This window comes from Perognathus longimembris, chromosome 28, assembly GCF_023159225.1.
Source record: "Perognathus longimembris pacificus isolate PPM17 chromosome 28, ASM2315922v1, whole genome shotgun sequence".
NCBI classification, from domain to species: Eukaryota; Metazoa; Chordata; class Mammalia; order Rodentia; family Heteromyidae; genus Perognathus; species Perognathus longimembris.
The window spans coordinates 33,617,232-33,631,804 of NC_063188.1; the positions used below are offsets into that span (position 1 = coordinate 33,617,232).

General features: G+C 43.2%; 1 protein-coding gene across 2 annotated transcripts in view; it reads left to right on the top strand.

Annotated features, from left to right (window-relative positions):
* Col4a6 (collagen type IV alpha 6 chain) overlaps positions 1–14,573 on the top strand; it is a 287,163-nt gene that overhangs the window by 268,044 nt on the left and 4,546 nt on the right. For both annotated transcript variants that reach the window (XM_048336449.1, XM_048336450.1), the window contains exons 31-42: positions 145–326; positions 3,463–3,526; positions 4,155–4,229; positions 4,892–4,999; positions 5,091–5,198; positions 6,417–6,488; positions 6,752–6,877; positions 10,474–10,590; positions 10,891–11,052; positions 11,205–11,303; positions 12,594–12,740; positions 13,499–13,615. In XM_048336449.1, coding sequence (XP_048192406.1) covers positions 145–326; positions 3,463–3,526; positions 4,155–4,229; positions 4,892–4,999; positions 5,091–5,198; positions 6,417–6,488; positions 6,752–6,877; positions 10,474–10,590; positions 10,891–11,052; positions 11,205–11,303; positions 12,594–12,740; positions 13,499–13,615 — 1,377 coding nt within the window. The remainder of the gene's footprint in view (positions 1–144; positions 327–3,462; positions 3,527–4,154; positions 4,230–4,891; positions 5,000–5,090; positions 5,199–6,416; positions 6,489–6,751; positions 6,878–10,473; positions 10,591–10,890; positions 11,053–11,204; positions 11,304–12,593; positions 12,741–13,498; positions 13,616–14,573) is intronic.

Genomic DNA, 14,573 nt, shown 5'->3' on the forward strand with positions numbered 1-14,573 from the left:
ATAAGGCTGAAGGTACCACTCTCTATTATATTTCCCTGCCTCCAATTGACTGGTTCCCCAAACCAAGCTGGCACTTGGCCTGCGACACAGGACACCTGCACCTGAGTGAGCAGGTTTTCAGACAGCCTTTTGCTTCTTTCTCAGGTGACAAAGGAGAAGCTGGCCTTCCAGGGTCACCAGGCCTACCTGGAGCTCCCGGTCTTCCAAGTACCACCAAAGGGCTCAGTGGGAGGCCAGGCCCCCCTGGCTCCTTAGGACTACAGGGTTTACCTGGCCTGAAGGGGTCCTCAGGAATCACAGGTTTCCCAGGAATGCCAGGAGAACGTGTAAGTATGCCCAGTTACTCATTTCTCCACCACAGAAAGGCCTCCATAGCAGAGGGACATGCCTCATATTGGTCACCTTTCTAATGGCAGACCACTACCCAGACTTATCTCCCAGAATACCCTCAGACAAAGCCCACTCTTGGTAATGGGTCTTCCAGCCTTTCCTGAGCATCCTCTTCTCTGTGCTCTTACATTATCTCCCCACATAAAGCACCTCCTGCCTACTCTAAAGTTGGCAGCATCTCCCTCTCCTTCAGGCCAGCCCAGGCACCATCTCAGAAGACCCTTACATTCCACTTTTCACTGTTTTGATCCATCTACTTGGCTCTGCGATGGAATCTCATTGAATGAAGTTGATGGGACTTGACAATAGGAACTGCCTTATATGATTTCCTCTGCACCCCACTGGGGACATCATACAAACTCAGCACAGACAGACTCCTCAATGTTTTGATAGGAAGATCTTTGTGTATGGGTGGGTGGGTATTGAAACAAAGTGTTGCTATATGATCTAGGATGGATTGGATTATGTTTCCCAGCATACCTTTGAGCTCACAATCCTCCTGTATCCACCTGCTAAGATTATACGTGGAATCATCCCAGCATACCCAGCTGATATAAAGGTCCTCAAAGTACTACATAGGATGAAAATTGCCAAAGATTCAAATTTAGTTTCTTGGGGCTCTGAAAAGGCAAATTAGAATTGTTTTAGCAAGGAAACAGAGTGGGTTTGAAGCCTATCTCTATTGCTCATTAGCTTTGTGACCTTGGGTATACAGCTTAACTTCCCTAAGCCTCATTTTTCTTATCTGTAAAAATAGGAGTAATAAGGGGCTGGAATGTGGCTTAGTGGTAGAGTGCTTGCCTAGCATGCATGTAGCCCTGGGTTCGATTCCTCAGTGCTACATAAACAGAAAAAGCCGGAAGTGGTGCTCTGGCCCAAGTGGTGGAGCACTAGCCTTGAGCACAGACAGGCTCAGGGAAGAGCCCAGGCCCTGAGTTCAAGCCCTGGTAGGGCTGGCAAAAAAATAGGAGTAATATTTGAACACCTTTCAGGCAATCAGTACTCCGATAACATATGTAACACACTTAACATATATTAAACACAGGGCAAGCTCTGCATAAGTAATAGCAGCATCAAGTCAGGCGTGGTAGTTTATGCCTGCAATCCCAGTTACCTGGATACAGGCAGAAATATCATGAATTTGAGTCCAGTATAGGCAAAGTGAACAAGAGCCTATCTCAACAGATGAATGGATACAAAAATGTGGTACCTATACACAATGGAATACTACATAGTGATTAGAAATGATAAAATATTGGTATTCGCAGGGAAATGGTCAGAACTTGAACAAATAATGTTGAGCAAGAGAAGCCTAGAACACAGAAAACAAAGGGACATGGTCTCCTTTATATATGACTGTTAGGGTGCGGGGGGGTGGTGGTGGTGGTGGAACAGTAGAGACCAGGTCTGCAAAATAACAAACTTCTTTTCAAATGGTATTCCACAGATTTGGGTCAGCGACCTTACATTATGTATCTAAAAACAAACAACTACTGAACATAAAAAGGTCTAGGATAGACCTATCACTGGATCCCAATAGCTCAACAGCTAGGTACACATGATCATATAAGACGAGGATAAGCAAAAACAACTCCAAGAGAAGGACACAGGAGGACTCTATTGTTGACATTACATTTAAAGTTCTAGGTGAATCTCCTTTGGTGTATGCCACATGGTTACTGTATATGATTTTGGTACACTGAATATTGTATATATGCCTACCTGATCTAGGGAAGGGAAAGAAAAATGAGGGTGTAAGATATCACAAGAAATGTACTCACTGCCTTATTATGTAACTGTACCCCTTTTGCACAACACCTTGTCAACAAAATTTAATTAATAAAAAAGTAAAGGTTAAAAAAAGGCCTATCTCAAAAACAAAAGGGTTGGGATATGACTCAAGTGGTACAGTGCTTGCTTAACATGTACACGGCCCAGTATTAGGTCCCCAGTACTGAAAATAAAAGTAACAGTATCAAAAGGTTTAAATGAACTGGTCACAGAACACTAGCATCCCCTGCAGGCAAAGTTCTTGTCCTTCAAAAGTGTCAATCCACTAAAACACACACATGTACACACACACATACACACATGCACACACACATACACACATGCACACACACATACACACACGCGCACACGCGCACACACACACACTCCTGAAGCAAACAGTTGCAAAAGAACTTGTTCTGGACTGAATGGTCTTCACTCTGAACATACAAGAAGGGCTGGAAGTGAGTGGAAAGGCATTCTGGGAGAGAATCTTATATTAGAAGAACCTATGGCAGTGTGCCAGATGAAGCCAGGCGTAGAAACAGGCAGAATGAAGGGGCGCCCTACTGAGCGCAGCACTCAGCCTCCTGCCCAAATTACTAAGTAACATATATCTATATGAGGTACATTTCCAAATGGATGAGAACCATACTGGGTACCAGGACCAGATACCAGGATAAGAGCTGTTAAAAGCAATTTTAACATGCTCACTTTCTAGATGCCGATGGTGTGCTAGGTAAGCTGCCATTATAGCTTTGCCTGTGAAAACAGTAAAATCCATCCAAATTCAGGTGATGACCAGCATGTGCACACTTATAATCTGCTGCCTAGTGACAGGATGACCTCATGGTCCTTGTGGAAGCTGCAGCAGAAGGTTTGCCCTGCATGGCAAAGCAACAGGTCACACACGTAATGGTTCTGCAGTGTTGCTCACAGTGGTGGGAGCTATCTGTGGAGCACATTGAGTTCTTGGTCAGATTGTCATGTTCTATACTTTTTGAGACTTGCAAGAGCAGCTACACTTGATATCTCAAAGTTTCAGTTGTGATAGTCAATGAGAAATTATGAGTGACAAGAACAGATTAGTCAGAAGATGGAATCCTTCCCCTACAAGCCTTAAGTGTGCACATGGGCCCCAGACTCAGCAGCACCTTCCCCTTTGCAGGATACCCCTTCACTTGTCCCTTCTTACTGAGGATTATGGACATTTCAGGCAATGGCTCAGAAATGGAAGGGGAGGGAGATGGTGGGCAGCTATGAACTTTGGGCAGCAATGATGATACCTGTATTGTCTTGAAGGGTTCACAAGGTCTCATTGGGGCTCCTGGATTCCCAGGAACATCTGGTCTCCCAGGTTCAAAAGGTAAGGAGCATTTTTCTCTTTTAATACCTATTTCTTCAACAAGGCAGATTTCTACCAGCTAAGATTGTCTTGGGGGGATGGAGTAGAAGACAACTAATTGGTTTACATTTCCCAATTGACCAAGCCCCCTCTGTAATCCTTGTTCTCCCAATATGATGCAACAACCAGGCATACCTACCAAGATCTTCAAGGTTTTTCTGGAGCCAAGGAAAACATTCTTATTGGCTTTGAAGTTTGACGTGTCTGCCTTCCAGTCTCAGCAGCAGAGAAGAAACTTGACCCCAGAGATCCACTTCCCTGTGAACCCAGTCCACTAGTTAGGGCAATTTTCCATCACTGCTGACATCACTGTTGTGTATTAGTGGTGTTCTAAGGCCCCCTACCCTCTTCTCACACATACTTAGTCTAGTGATGTATTTCCACTTGCTGCATGTAACAGCATTTCATTTTAGTAGTCTGATAGCATCCAGATTCCCACATGATTGATTACTTTTAGCCAATGAATGATTTTGTCAAACAGCATCTCTGGCTGCATTGAATCAGGAAAACATGCATGTCAAAAGTTTTCTGTGGTTAAAAAAAAGATCCCTACCCCCTCCTGACCACTTGAACAATATCTTAATATCAGGAGATCAAGGCCAGACGTTTGAAATGTTTGGTAGCCCAGGACCCAAGGGACAACCAGGTGACCCAGGTTTTAAAGGTAAGGTTACTACATTTTTTTGTCTCATATACCTCATGCATTGCTCAAAAAAAATGGGAAGTGATTTTGGAGACTGCAACTTTAACCGTATGCAGAAAAATTTCTTACCTATATATTCCCCAGGCAAACATGCCTACTATCCCTTTAAAACTTATAGGCTGGGAGCAGGGTGCTGGTAGCTCATGCCTGTAATCCCAGCTACTCAGGAGTCTGAGATCTGAGGATTGAGGTTCAAAGCCAGCCCTGGCAGGAAAGTCTGTGAGATTCTTATCTCCACCAGAAAGCCGGAAGTGGCACTGTGGCTCAAGTGGACAGCACCCAGGCCCAGAGTTCAAGCCCCACAACCAATCCAAAAAAAATTTTTATAAGATGGGGTAATGGTACCTCCTTAATTGATAGACTTTTGTCTACACTGTGCCTCTCAAGCATGCCAACCCATCACCCCTACTTTTGGAAGGTATTCAGAAGGTCTACTCACTTCTTAATTGGGCAGTACTTACCAAATGTGAAGATAGCTGCCATGGTCCTTTTCAGAATTTCTTCTTTGAAGCAAGTTCCCTCAGCAATTCAAAATGGTTTCACATACCTGCTTACCCTTTCCTATGGATGAACACACTGCCAAAAAGGTGACCTGACCATCAGGCCTTTTCTTGATTTTATAGGTGTAAAAGGGAAAGATGGACTGATTGGTGATAAAGGCTTTCCAGGGAACAAAGGTGAAGATGGAAAAGATGGTATTTCTGGAGATGCTGGGCTTTCTGGTTCCCCAGGTACCACACCACATAACAACTTTCTTCTGAAAAACATCAGGATTAGCTTCAAGCCATGCTATTTTCTGAACTGCCTTCGTTTCACATTTAGGGCTTCCAGGAATTGCAGGGGTGAGAGGAGACCCAGGACTTCCAGGTGCCTCTGGTCATCCAGGGTCATCTGGGCCCCAGGGACCATCTGGCTTAATAGGACCTAAAGGTATGTGTATTTCAGGGCAGGAAGTGGAAAGACAATCCTGTCAATAAAAGACAGCAGCTACTTTATTTGAGAAGACAGTAGCTAGGGATAAGCCATGTTTCAGGCTAAGGGGAGGGGGATACATGAATATTAAAAGGAAAAGAGAGGGATGGTCTGCTAGAATGAAGGGGAAAAAAACATTGTGTCCATGAGGATAGCATTAGACTTTCTTTATTATAATGAAGTCCCTATGGGCTGGGTGCTTATAAAGAAGCTTATTTACCTTACAATGTTGGAAGTTGAAAGTCCAAATAGCACGGCAGTATCTTTAATGAGAGCTTCCTAGCTCTATAACTTCATAGAGAATGGCATGATGGCAGATTGTATGCAAAAGATGATTACATTGCAAGACAGGAAGTCACAGTGAGCAGTGAGGCCAGCCATGCTCTTCTATAACAATTCTCTTTCAAAAGAACTAAGCCAAAGTCCTATGTGGATGACCTCAGTCCTTTCTGAGGTCAGTTTTTCCAGTGACCTAACAAACTCTCACTAGCCCCTACTTCAGAAATGTCTCACTATCTCTTAACCTTAAAACACTGGGGACCAAGTTTATCCAAGGTAGAGTAGGTTTTTACCACAGAATGTATTGCCTTTATACTGACTAAAACAATTATTCAACACGTCTCTAGAAACAGTTTCTCAGAGTGGCATCTCAGGGTCTTGGCAATGTCACTCTTACATTCTTGAAGAAACCTAATGTTATAGAGTAAAAATCTCAGCACATTGAAGACGGGAAGCAGGGAGAGTTAGAGGAAGCATCTGACAACAAGATGTAGCTTCCAGGAGCACTCCCTGAAGGACCCACTCCCTTCAACTAAGTCTTACCTCCTAAATTTCCATTGGCTCCCAGTAGCCCAGTACATGAGTGAGGTTAGAGCCCTCATCAACACCACCTCTAAACATGGCTACATTCGGGCCAAGCCTTCAACTCATAAGATGTAACACCAATTAGATGCCACTTTGCTGTTCAAGCTATTTTGATATCTGATTAGAATCATGAGAACATCAGACACAGATTATAGGTTAGGGGTAGACTATTTTCCATGACAACATTATGTAGTACCTCAAGAAACACCAGGACTTGTAAATAAAGACCTTGCAATACTTTTCTGGGTGAGTAGTTACATCTTATTGACTCTTCGTGATTAACAACTGCCATTTCCAACCTCTATACTACAGGATTCTCTGGGCTTCCTGGTTTACATGGACTGAATGGGCTTCCAGGAACCAAGGGTACTCATGGAAATTCAGGTAAGAAAGATCCTCAGGGGTGAAATGGACACCATCTCTTCCAGAAATATGGCCTGGTCTGATTGTGAGTCCTAGACTGTGGTATACCCCACATGAGTTCTCAGCTATGGTATACTCTATGTCTTTGAACTCACAAGCTTTCAATTAAACTTCTTCGATATGATGTCTCTCTACCTGAATGAGCTTTTATTCTGACCCACAGACAATACATGAAGGCTCCACCTTCACTGACCTCTGTCCCTTCTCACCATATCTCCTGCTAGGAGCAAGTATCACTGGTGTCTCCGGGCCTGCTGGCTTGCCTGGTCCAAAAGGAGAAAAAGGCACACCAGGAATTGTCATCGGAGCTCCAGGGCAACCTGGTCCAAGAGGACAAAAAGGTGGCCGAGGTAAGTGGGCCCAAGACAGGCCTTGTAAAAACTGAATGAGGCATTTGTTTGGGGTTCATCGGGGCCAGGTGGCTCTAAGAGTTGAACTTTGCATATTTTTGCAGCTCTAGGAGTCTTGGGAACCCATGGATTGACTCCTAAAAAAGGCAGGAGAGCTTCTCAGTGATGAGTGTTTAGGAAGCAATTCACTGAGTTCCCCTTCAGCTTCCAGATTCCCACTAACTCTTCCCCATTAACCTCAAATCTTCTTTTGTAACTTGATCAGAGCTGGAATAACCCCTCCTAAAGGATAGGACTTGTCCCTTGTGTACTTTGTGAGAGTTGGCCAGAATTTCCTGTGCCCAGTACAGATGGTATCCCCATGACCCTGAAAGACACTGGCTTCCAGAAGAAGCCCAAGACTAAGAGACTAAATATCTCCCATGAATAGGCTCATAGCCTGCACAATTAAGATTTGTTGTTTTTATTGGAAAGCAAATTCCATCCTAATCTCAGCCCCTGGACTCATCATGAAACCTGAAGTTTTTTTGAGCCTCCTTTTCCCTACCATTGAAAAGTTATGAATCCCTAGCCTTCAACTTTCCATAGAACTATTCTGAAGACCCCTACCTCTCCCACTCAGTATAAAGCAGGAAATGAATTCAGAAAAGCAGCACAGATAAGAGTCAGGCAACTCTGCTCAAATGTCAGCTTTACCTCTCACTAAATAAAGGAAGGACTTTGAACAATGAATTCATTTGCCTCTCAATTGCCAATAAACCCTTAGTCTTCATTTTCTGTAAATGGATGTAATAACACAACCACTTCATAGGCTTGATATATTAATGAAGAATGAGATAATATATATAAAAACACTTACCTCAGTGTCTAACAAACAGTAGGTGCTCAAGAAATAATGGTCATTATGTTAACCTGTCAAAATCATATTTGCAAAATGTCCTAGTCCTCCTAGCTCTAGTCTAGGGTCTCATTACTTGGTTTATGTTTATGTTTTTCTAATGTGCATATGTTACCCAGGAACTATATTCACACGTTCATTTATTCCTGCTGCACTTTGAATACAAGCATCTGCTGTTTCCATGTTTCCATGTTTTCTCTTTCCTTTGGTCTGCACAATCTGTTCTTTTCTGAAAGCTAGCATCTTCTGCAAAGAAGGGCTCAAAGCAGGATCTGAGCCTGTAAGGTGAGTGGCTTCTTTCACAGGACATAGAGAAAACATAATGGAATAAAAGCACAAGACATTTCCTTTTCTGTCTGCAAATCTTGACTATTAATGCCTGATCATTAAATTATCCATTTCTTTTAGTCATAAAAATCACAATACCAAATGGAGTAAACAGCACATGTCAACATGGATACATTTCAGGAACATAATGTTTAGTGGAGAAAAACACATCATGAAGGAATACATTTGGAATGACTCCATTGATAAGCTTTGGAAAATAAGCAAAACCAGCCAGTACATTGTTTCATGTTACAAATATTCATGGGCAAACTATGATGGAAAGGAAAGAAATAATAAACACACAATTCAGGAAGGGGTGCCTCAGGGAGGTGGAGAAGGATGTAGAATCTGTAGAGAACACACAAGAAATGTCCACACAGGTAATACTATATTTTTTAATGAGATTGTTTGAACACAAGTATGTTTGTCATACGTGGATTCTTCTTTACATGTTATTTATAAGCATTCTACTGCATTCTGTCAATATCTAGTTGAAACAATTTGTTTAAAGTGAATATGCCTTATGTCATCGCTTCTCCCTCAAAGGAGCCCATCTGTGATTTGATGGTAGAAGTCAGTACAAAACAAGGATTGACCCATAGGAGAAAACCACAGCTTTCCTATCTTTACAACACCCTTGGTTAAATTGATTCTCCATCCCACTATTTTTTCCATATTTGGAGTAAATATATAGAGGCTGCATTTGCATATATAGTTTTTTAGGCTTTGACACCAGAGTGAGTTAGAAAAACAGGCCATTTTGCTTGCATATGTACTCATTTGAAGTGTTTTATTCTTAAAAGCTCAAAAACATGAGCTTTTTGTACAAGTTCACATGACTAATGCCTTTATTTAGGCTTTGAGACACCTTGATATCATTATAAGCTAAAGAAACAAAAAAAAAGAGTAGAGGATGCTTCACAAACATCCATGGGAACTTTTGGAGTCTGTGTTCTGTGGATACAGGGCATGTTAATTGTACATGGTTTTAGCTGATACAAACATATAAGCTCTCCGTGTATATATACACACATGAAGCTGTGTTTTCAGGGGAAAGCATATGATGTCTTTAAAGATACTTGTCTCTGTGGAAAGGAAAAAAATATCTCAGGGGATCCCTGAGAAATAAATGGCAATGTTATCAGTATGTGGCTTTATAACAGATTTTCATTTTGTGTTTATCTTTTCTTTTCTCCGATCTAAAATGATCAACAACCTTTTTCATAAAATGTATTTTTCTTCTCTAGATTCCTTGATGATTCAATTAACTAATGAGCAATTTTTTTAAATATCCAATTTAGCCAATCTATTATCTTTCTTTATAAGTGTACATGAATTTTCTAGATGGATATAAAATGGGAAATTCAGTATAAATATATTTTTATTTTCTTGTCACCAAAACAAGACAACAAACAAAAATTTAAGTCACTATAACAGTTTTAATTGATCAACCAGTTTTAACTGATCTTGCTTCATATGAATGTCTTCTAAAATATACCAAAGAAATAAATGAAGTCTTTCATGCTCTATCTACAATAGCAATGCCTATACTTGTGTGTCTAGCTTTGATGTCTTTTCCAATCAGGAGTTTAATATCTGTATGTTTGACATGTGACTCATAAATAAACCATTTATGATCAGATGAAAGCTTTGTTTTTGAGCCTATAATGGGAAATGTTCTACAAACAGAAAACATGTAAAATCAGTATTAAATTCTGAACAAGCAAATATTTTTATCTACTCTACTAAAAGGCTATTTAGCCAGACAGGAAAGAGGAAGAACTTTAATACAGAGAAAATTATTCTATAGGCAATTAAGCAATCATTAAACTAGTAATATAAATTATCTAAAAAGATTATTTCCCACTTTGCCTTGGGGTCCTAGAAGAAACAGGGAGGTACAGTGCGCTGCTCACCTCTGTGCTGACTGGCTAGGGTCTGGGTTCTACCTGTCTGCAACCTTTGGGCCTCATCACACATATCTGGCTAAATTAGAAACCTTTGTTTGGTATGGGAGTGATGTTAAAAAAACAACAACAACAAGGGGATTTAAATTCCAGCTGATCAGTCATGTTTTCTTTAATTTATTTGGAGGAAAGAACAGCCTAAAGTATTTCCATTACAAGTGAACTTGGAAGCTAGAATGTTCCATAGTTCCAATAAAATGAACCTCCAGGTGGAAAGGGAAGTCAGTTTTTTTGCTGCATGCCGGAAAGGTAGAATGAGGGGAGTAGCACCATCTACTGGTGTTCTCTGGCCTAGCAACTATGTAAAACTTCCATTTTTGTGTATTCACATCCATTTTCTGACCGCATGTGGCCCTCTCCTGGCCAAGTGAAACCACTCAGCCCCTTTTATTTACCCTTTACAGGATTCCCAGGTCTCCAAGGCCCGGCTGGTCCTCCTGGAGCTCCAGGCATCTCCTTGCCCTCAGTCATAGCAGGACAGCCTGGTGACCCTGGTCAACCAGGCCTAGATGGAGAACGAGGTAAAGATGAGAAAGTCCAAAGAGGACTGGCTTCCCCATTTTGTCTTGTGCTGGGGGGTGGAATACTGTATCCTATGCAGCCTCAGTACTTGTTGCTTGACATATGTGGACTTGCTTGGCCTCACATTCCTCCCTTCAGCTAAACAACAGGGGACTAGATCTGGGAACAGGGGCTTCACAGATGACAGGAACATTGTCTATCTTGAAAATGAGCTTTAGCTTCCTATAGGTACTTAGACCTTCAGCAATGGCTACACCCTACTCATCTTCCTCTTGTTCCTCTTTCAATCTTATCCCTAGGCCGCCCAGGCCTCCAAGGTCCCCCCGGTCCCCCTGGGCCATCCTCAGACCAAGGTGACACTGGAGACCCTGGCTTCCCTGGAATTCCTGGCCTTCAAGGGCCCAAAGGAGACCAAGGAACTTCAGGCTTCTCTGGCCTCCCTGGAAATCTAGGACTGAAAGGTAAGCTTGTTTGGGGGAGCAGCTGGGCCCGTCTCCAATCTGCAGGCTTACAACCTTGGGAGAGAGGCCAGGTGGCAGCTCTCTTCCTGCCTAGTGTCCATTTTACCAGCACTAGGCCAAGACCTGACTTGTTTTCCTTTGGACTTTGTCAGGAATACGAGGTGAGCCTGGCTTCATGGGGACTCCAGGCAAGATTGGGCCAGAAGGAGACCCAGGATTTCCTGGGACGAAGGGGAAGTCAGGGCCACAAGGTGAGTTGAGATGATATACTGGGCTTTCAGTGTGGTGGTAAGGATTCAGCAGTCATTCATTCCCCACCATACCAAAAAAGCAATTGGGTGTGGGGGTCCACACTAGAAGGAGGTCTTGCCATTTTAGGAATCTCCCCCTCAGCAGCTTGCAAGACTGAAGGCCACTGCTGATTTGCCACAGTGGTTTCTGCTACTCAGCTCAGTTCATAATTGAAAAACCCTCCTCTAAAGCTTTCACGAGACCTCCACCCACTCTAGGTTTCTGAACCAATGGCACTCACTTCTTATCTCCTCCAAGGTCCAAGCCACCAGCATTTTTGAAACAGTATCTTTCCTCTCTCAGAATCTGATTTTGTTTGTTTTGGGTTTTTTTCATAAAGTAGTCTCTAAAAGCCAAAAACACCCCATGGATATCCATGACACCTGTAAAAGCCTTTGGTGATGTCTCCCTCTTCAGCATGGTGACCCTTACTGTGTTTCTGCTACAGTGGCCTCTTGAGTTATCAAAAACACAAGCTCTAGCCTACCACAGGACTATTGTATACGTTGGTTTTATTCTTCAGATTTCAATGCCCCTCTACTCTTACAATGGCTAGTTCTTTCTTACATTCAAATGGTTTTATCTTAACATTCACTGCTTATGAAAGGGTGCTGGTTGTTCTCTGAAGTTAATACCTCTAAACCATGCCATCCAGTGCTCCCTCCCACCGTCACTGAATCCTTAATTTCCTTTATAGCACCTCTCACAATTTGCATAAAGATGAATGATACTTGTCAGAATATGCATTGTTCATCTTTACCACTGGACCAAAATCTTCATAAAGGTTTATCATTACTCTAGTCCCAGCTTTTCAAGGACTCAGGTATTTAGTAAGCACTCCAAAAAATACTTGTTCAATGAATTAATAATCAAGTTATTCTATTAGCAAAGTAGCCAAGTGGGGTTGGACTCTTGGGCTGTAATGTCAATAGAACTCCTGGAGTGAGATGCATCCTGTAAGCCTCCTTGGCACAACTGCCATACCACTTATCGTTCTTTGGACCCTCTAGGCCCTGAGAAATCAAGATGAATAGGACCCAACCCCTGCCCCCTAGGAATTACCCAAACACTTATAGTTATATGGGGCAAGTGTAGTTTGTACAGGGTGACAAGAACTGTCGTGGGAGTATTCAGTGGAAACTAGGATAACAAACAAGACAGAGAACCAGTGATTAACAGAAAGGTAGGCAGGTCATTTGCTTTCTTTCTCTGCCTCAGCCTGAGGATGCCATTTTCCCACCTGCCCACAGGCTTTCCTGGTCCCCAAGGTATTCCTGGACGAACACCAATTGCAGAAGCTATACAGGCTCCTCCTGGACCCCTGGGTTTTCCAGGCCTCAAAGGAATCCATGGCCTCCCAGGGGACCCTGGGCTCCAAGGGCCTGTTGGCCTCCAAGGTAAGGGTGACAACAGAGAGGTGGAATTCTTCAGAAGCTGAGTGGTCTTGGCTAAGTTGGCTTGGAATCTTGATTCCAAGGGTTTGCCTTTGTTGAGCATTTCCTGTTTCATCACAAGAGTCCCATGTTTCTTCCTAGGGTAACAAATGTCCAGCAGGACCAGTGCAACAGTGGTGCTACTCCACTGTGGAGAATGTGGGAGCAGAGCATGGTCACTCCTCCAAAAATCAGAGAGAGTAGCCTGAACAACTGCATAGAGATGGAAGGAGTGCAGTGGTAGATAAAGGGCAGAACAAGGGCATGGAGAAAACACAGGTCAAGGGGACAGGAAATGAGTTTTTAAATTCTAGCTTTTCCCCAAACGACTGTTAAGTCAGAAGTCTCAATAGGACCCTATGCTAACAGTGGTCCTTCACTCTTTCAAGCACTGATGGGAAAATGAGAGGAAGAGGGAAGTGGGTAAGAAGGAGCTTATAAGAACTCAGTGAAGAGCAAGGAGCCTGAGCCAGGACAGAGACATTGCTGTAAAGAACTGGCTGGGCTAGCCTCAACTCCTTGCCCAGGGTGAGCACCAAGGCTTCAGTTAGTGCAACCTTTCCTGCCAAGTCTGGAGATTGCGCCCTCTTGTGGTGAATTGGGAGAATGCGCTCTCTTCTGTGAATACTTTTTTTCCCAGGAAGGGATCCTCTATGACCCTGTAGGTTGAATGCTCTAAACACATATGGACCCTCACCCCATCCTGGCTTTGTCTCCTGCAGGCCCCAAAGGTTTACCTGGTATTCCTGGAAAAGACGGTCCTACTGGGCTTCCAGGCCTACCTGGGGCACTCGGTGATCCTGGTGTTCCTGGACTACAAGGCCCACCAGGATTTGAAGGTCTGGAGATGTCAACCTAGGGGGCAGAGGGATTCTGCAAGGCTGAGACTTGGGGATGAGTCATAATTTGAGGAAATTCAAATACTGTGCTCTTGTCCATTCATTCCCTACAGTCAGCGAAGGGAAGCCCTACATTCGGGAAGGCAAAGAATTGTTTCAGATTCTCTTCTGGGTTCTCTCCCCCTCTGTCTCTCCCTGTATCTCTGCCTTTGTCTCTCTGCCTCTTTCTCTTCCTCTCTCCCATTCCCCCGTCTCCACTGAGAATTGAACCCAGGAAGCTACACTTCTATTTCTTGTTTTTATTTTGTTTTTGTGAGACTACATCTCTGTACTTTTACTTGGGCTACCCTCACACTCAGCATCCTTTTGCCCCTGCTTCCCCAGGAACTGGGATTACAGGTATGCCCCACCATGTCTGGCCTGGATTCTAGTTTTTAAGTGCCCCTTCCCTTTGCTACCCAGGGATTATGATATGAATGAGAGAAAGAGGGAGCTCAGAAGATATTTGAGAGACGTGTCTGCCTGCACCTTGGCTGCTTCCCTTCCTTTCACACTGAGAACAAAAAAATAACTTCTCCTCAGTAGACACCATTTCTGAGGCTCTGTGGAAAAATGTCACAATCCATCACCCACATCTGCCACAGACAGGAGAGGAGGGCAAGGCATTTTCCTGCTCATCCTAACACTGCTTTCAATGCTTCTGACTCAGCAGCTACTTTGTTATGTCCTATGAGAGTCTTCAAGGATGGGCCTGAGAAAAATCCCTCTCCACTCACTCATCCCACTGAGAGACAGTGGTTGGAAGAGGGAAGATGGATAATGTGCTTTTTCATAATAGTAACTCTGTAGCTAGGTATGTCCAAGTCGGATTCAGGACTCTACTATGACATACCAGCTGTTTGTAGCTCTGAGTCTCAGCCTTCTCATCTACACATTGGGCTCACAATAGTAACATCTC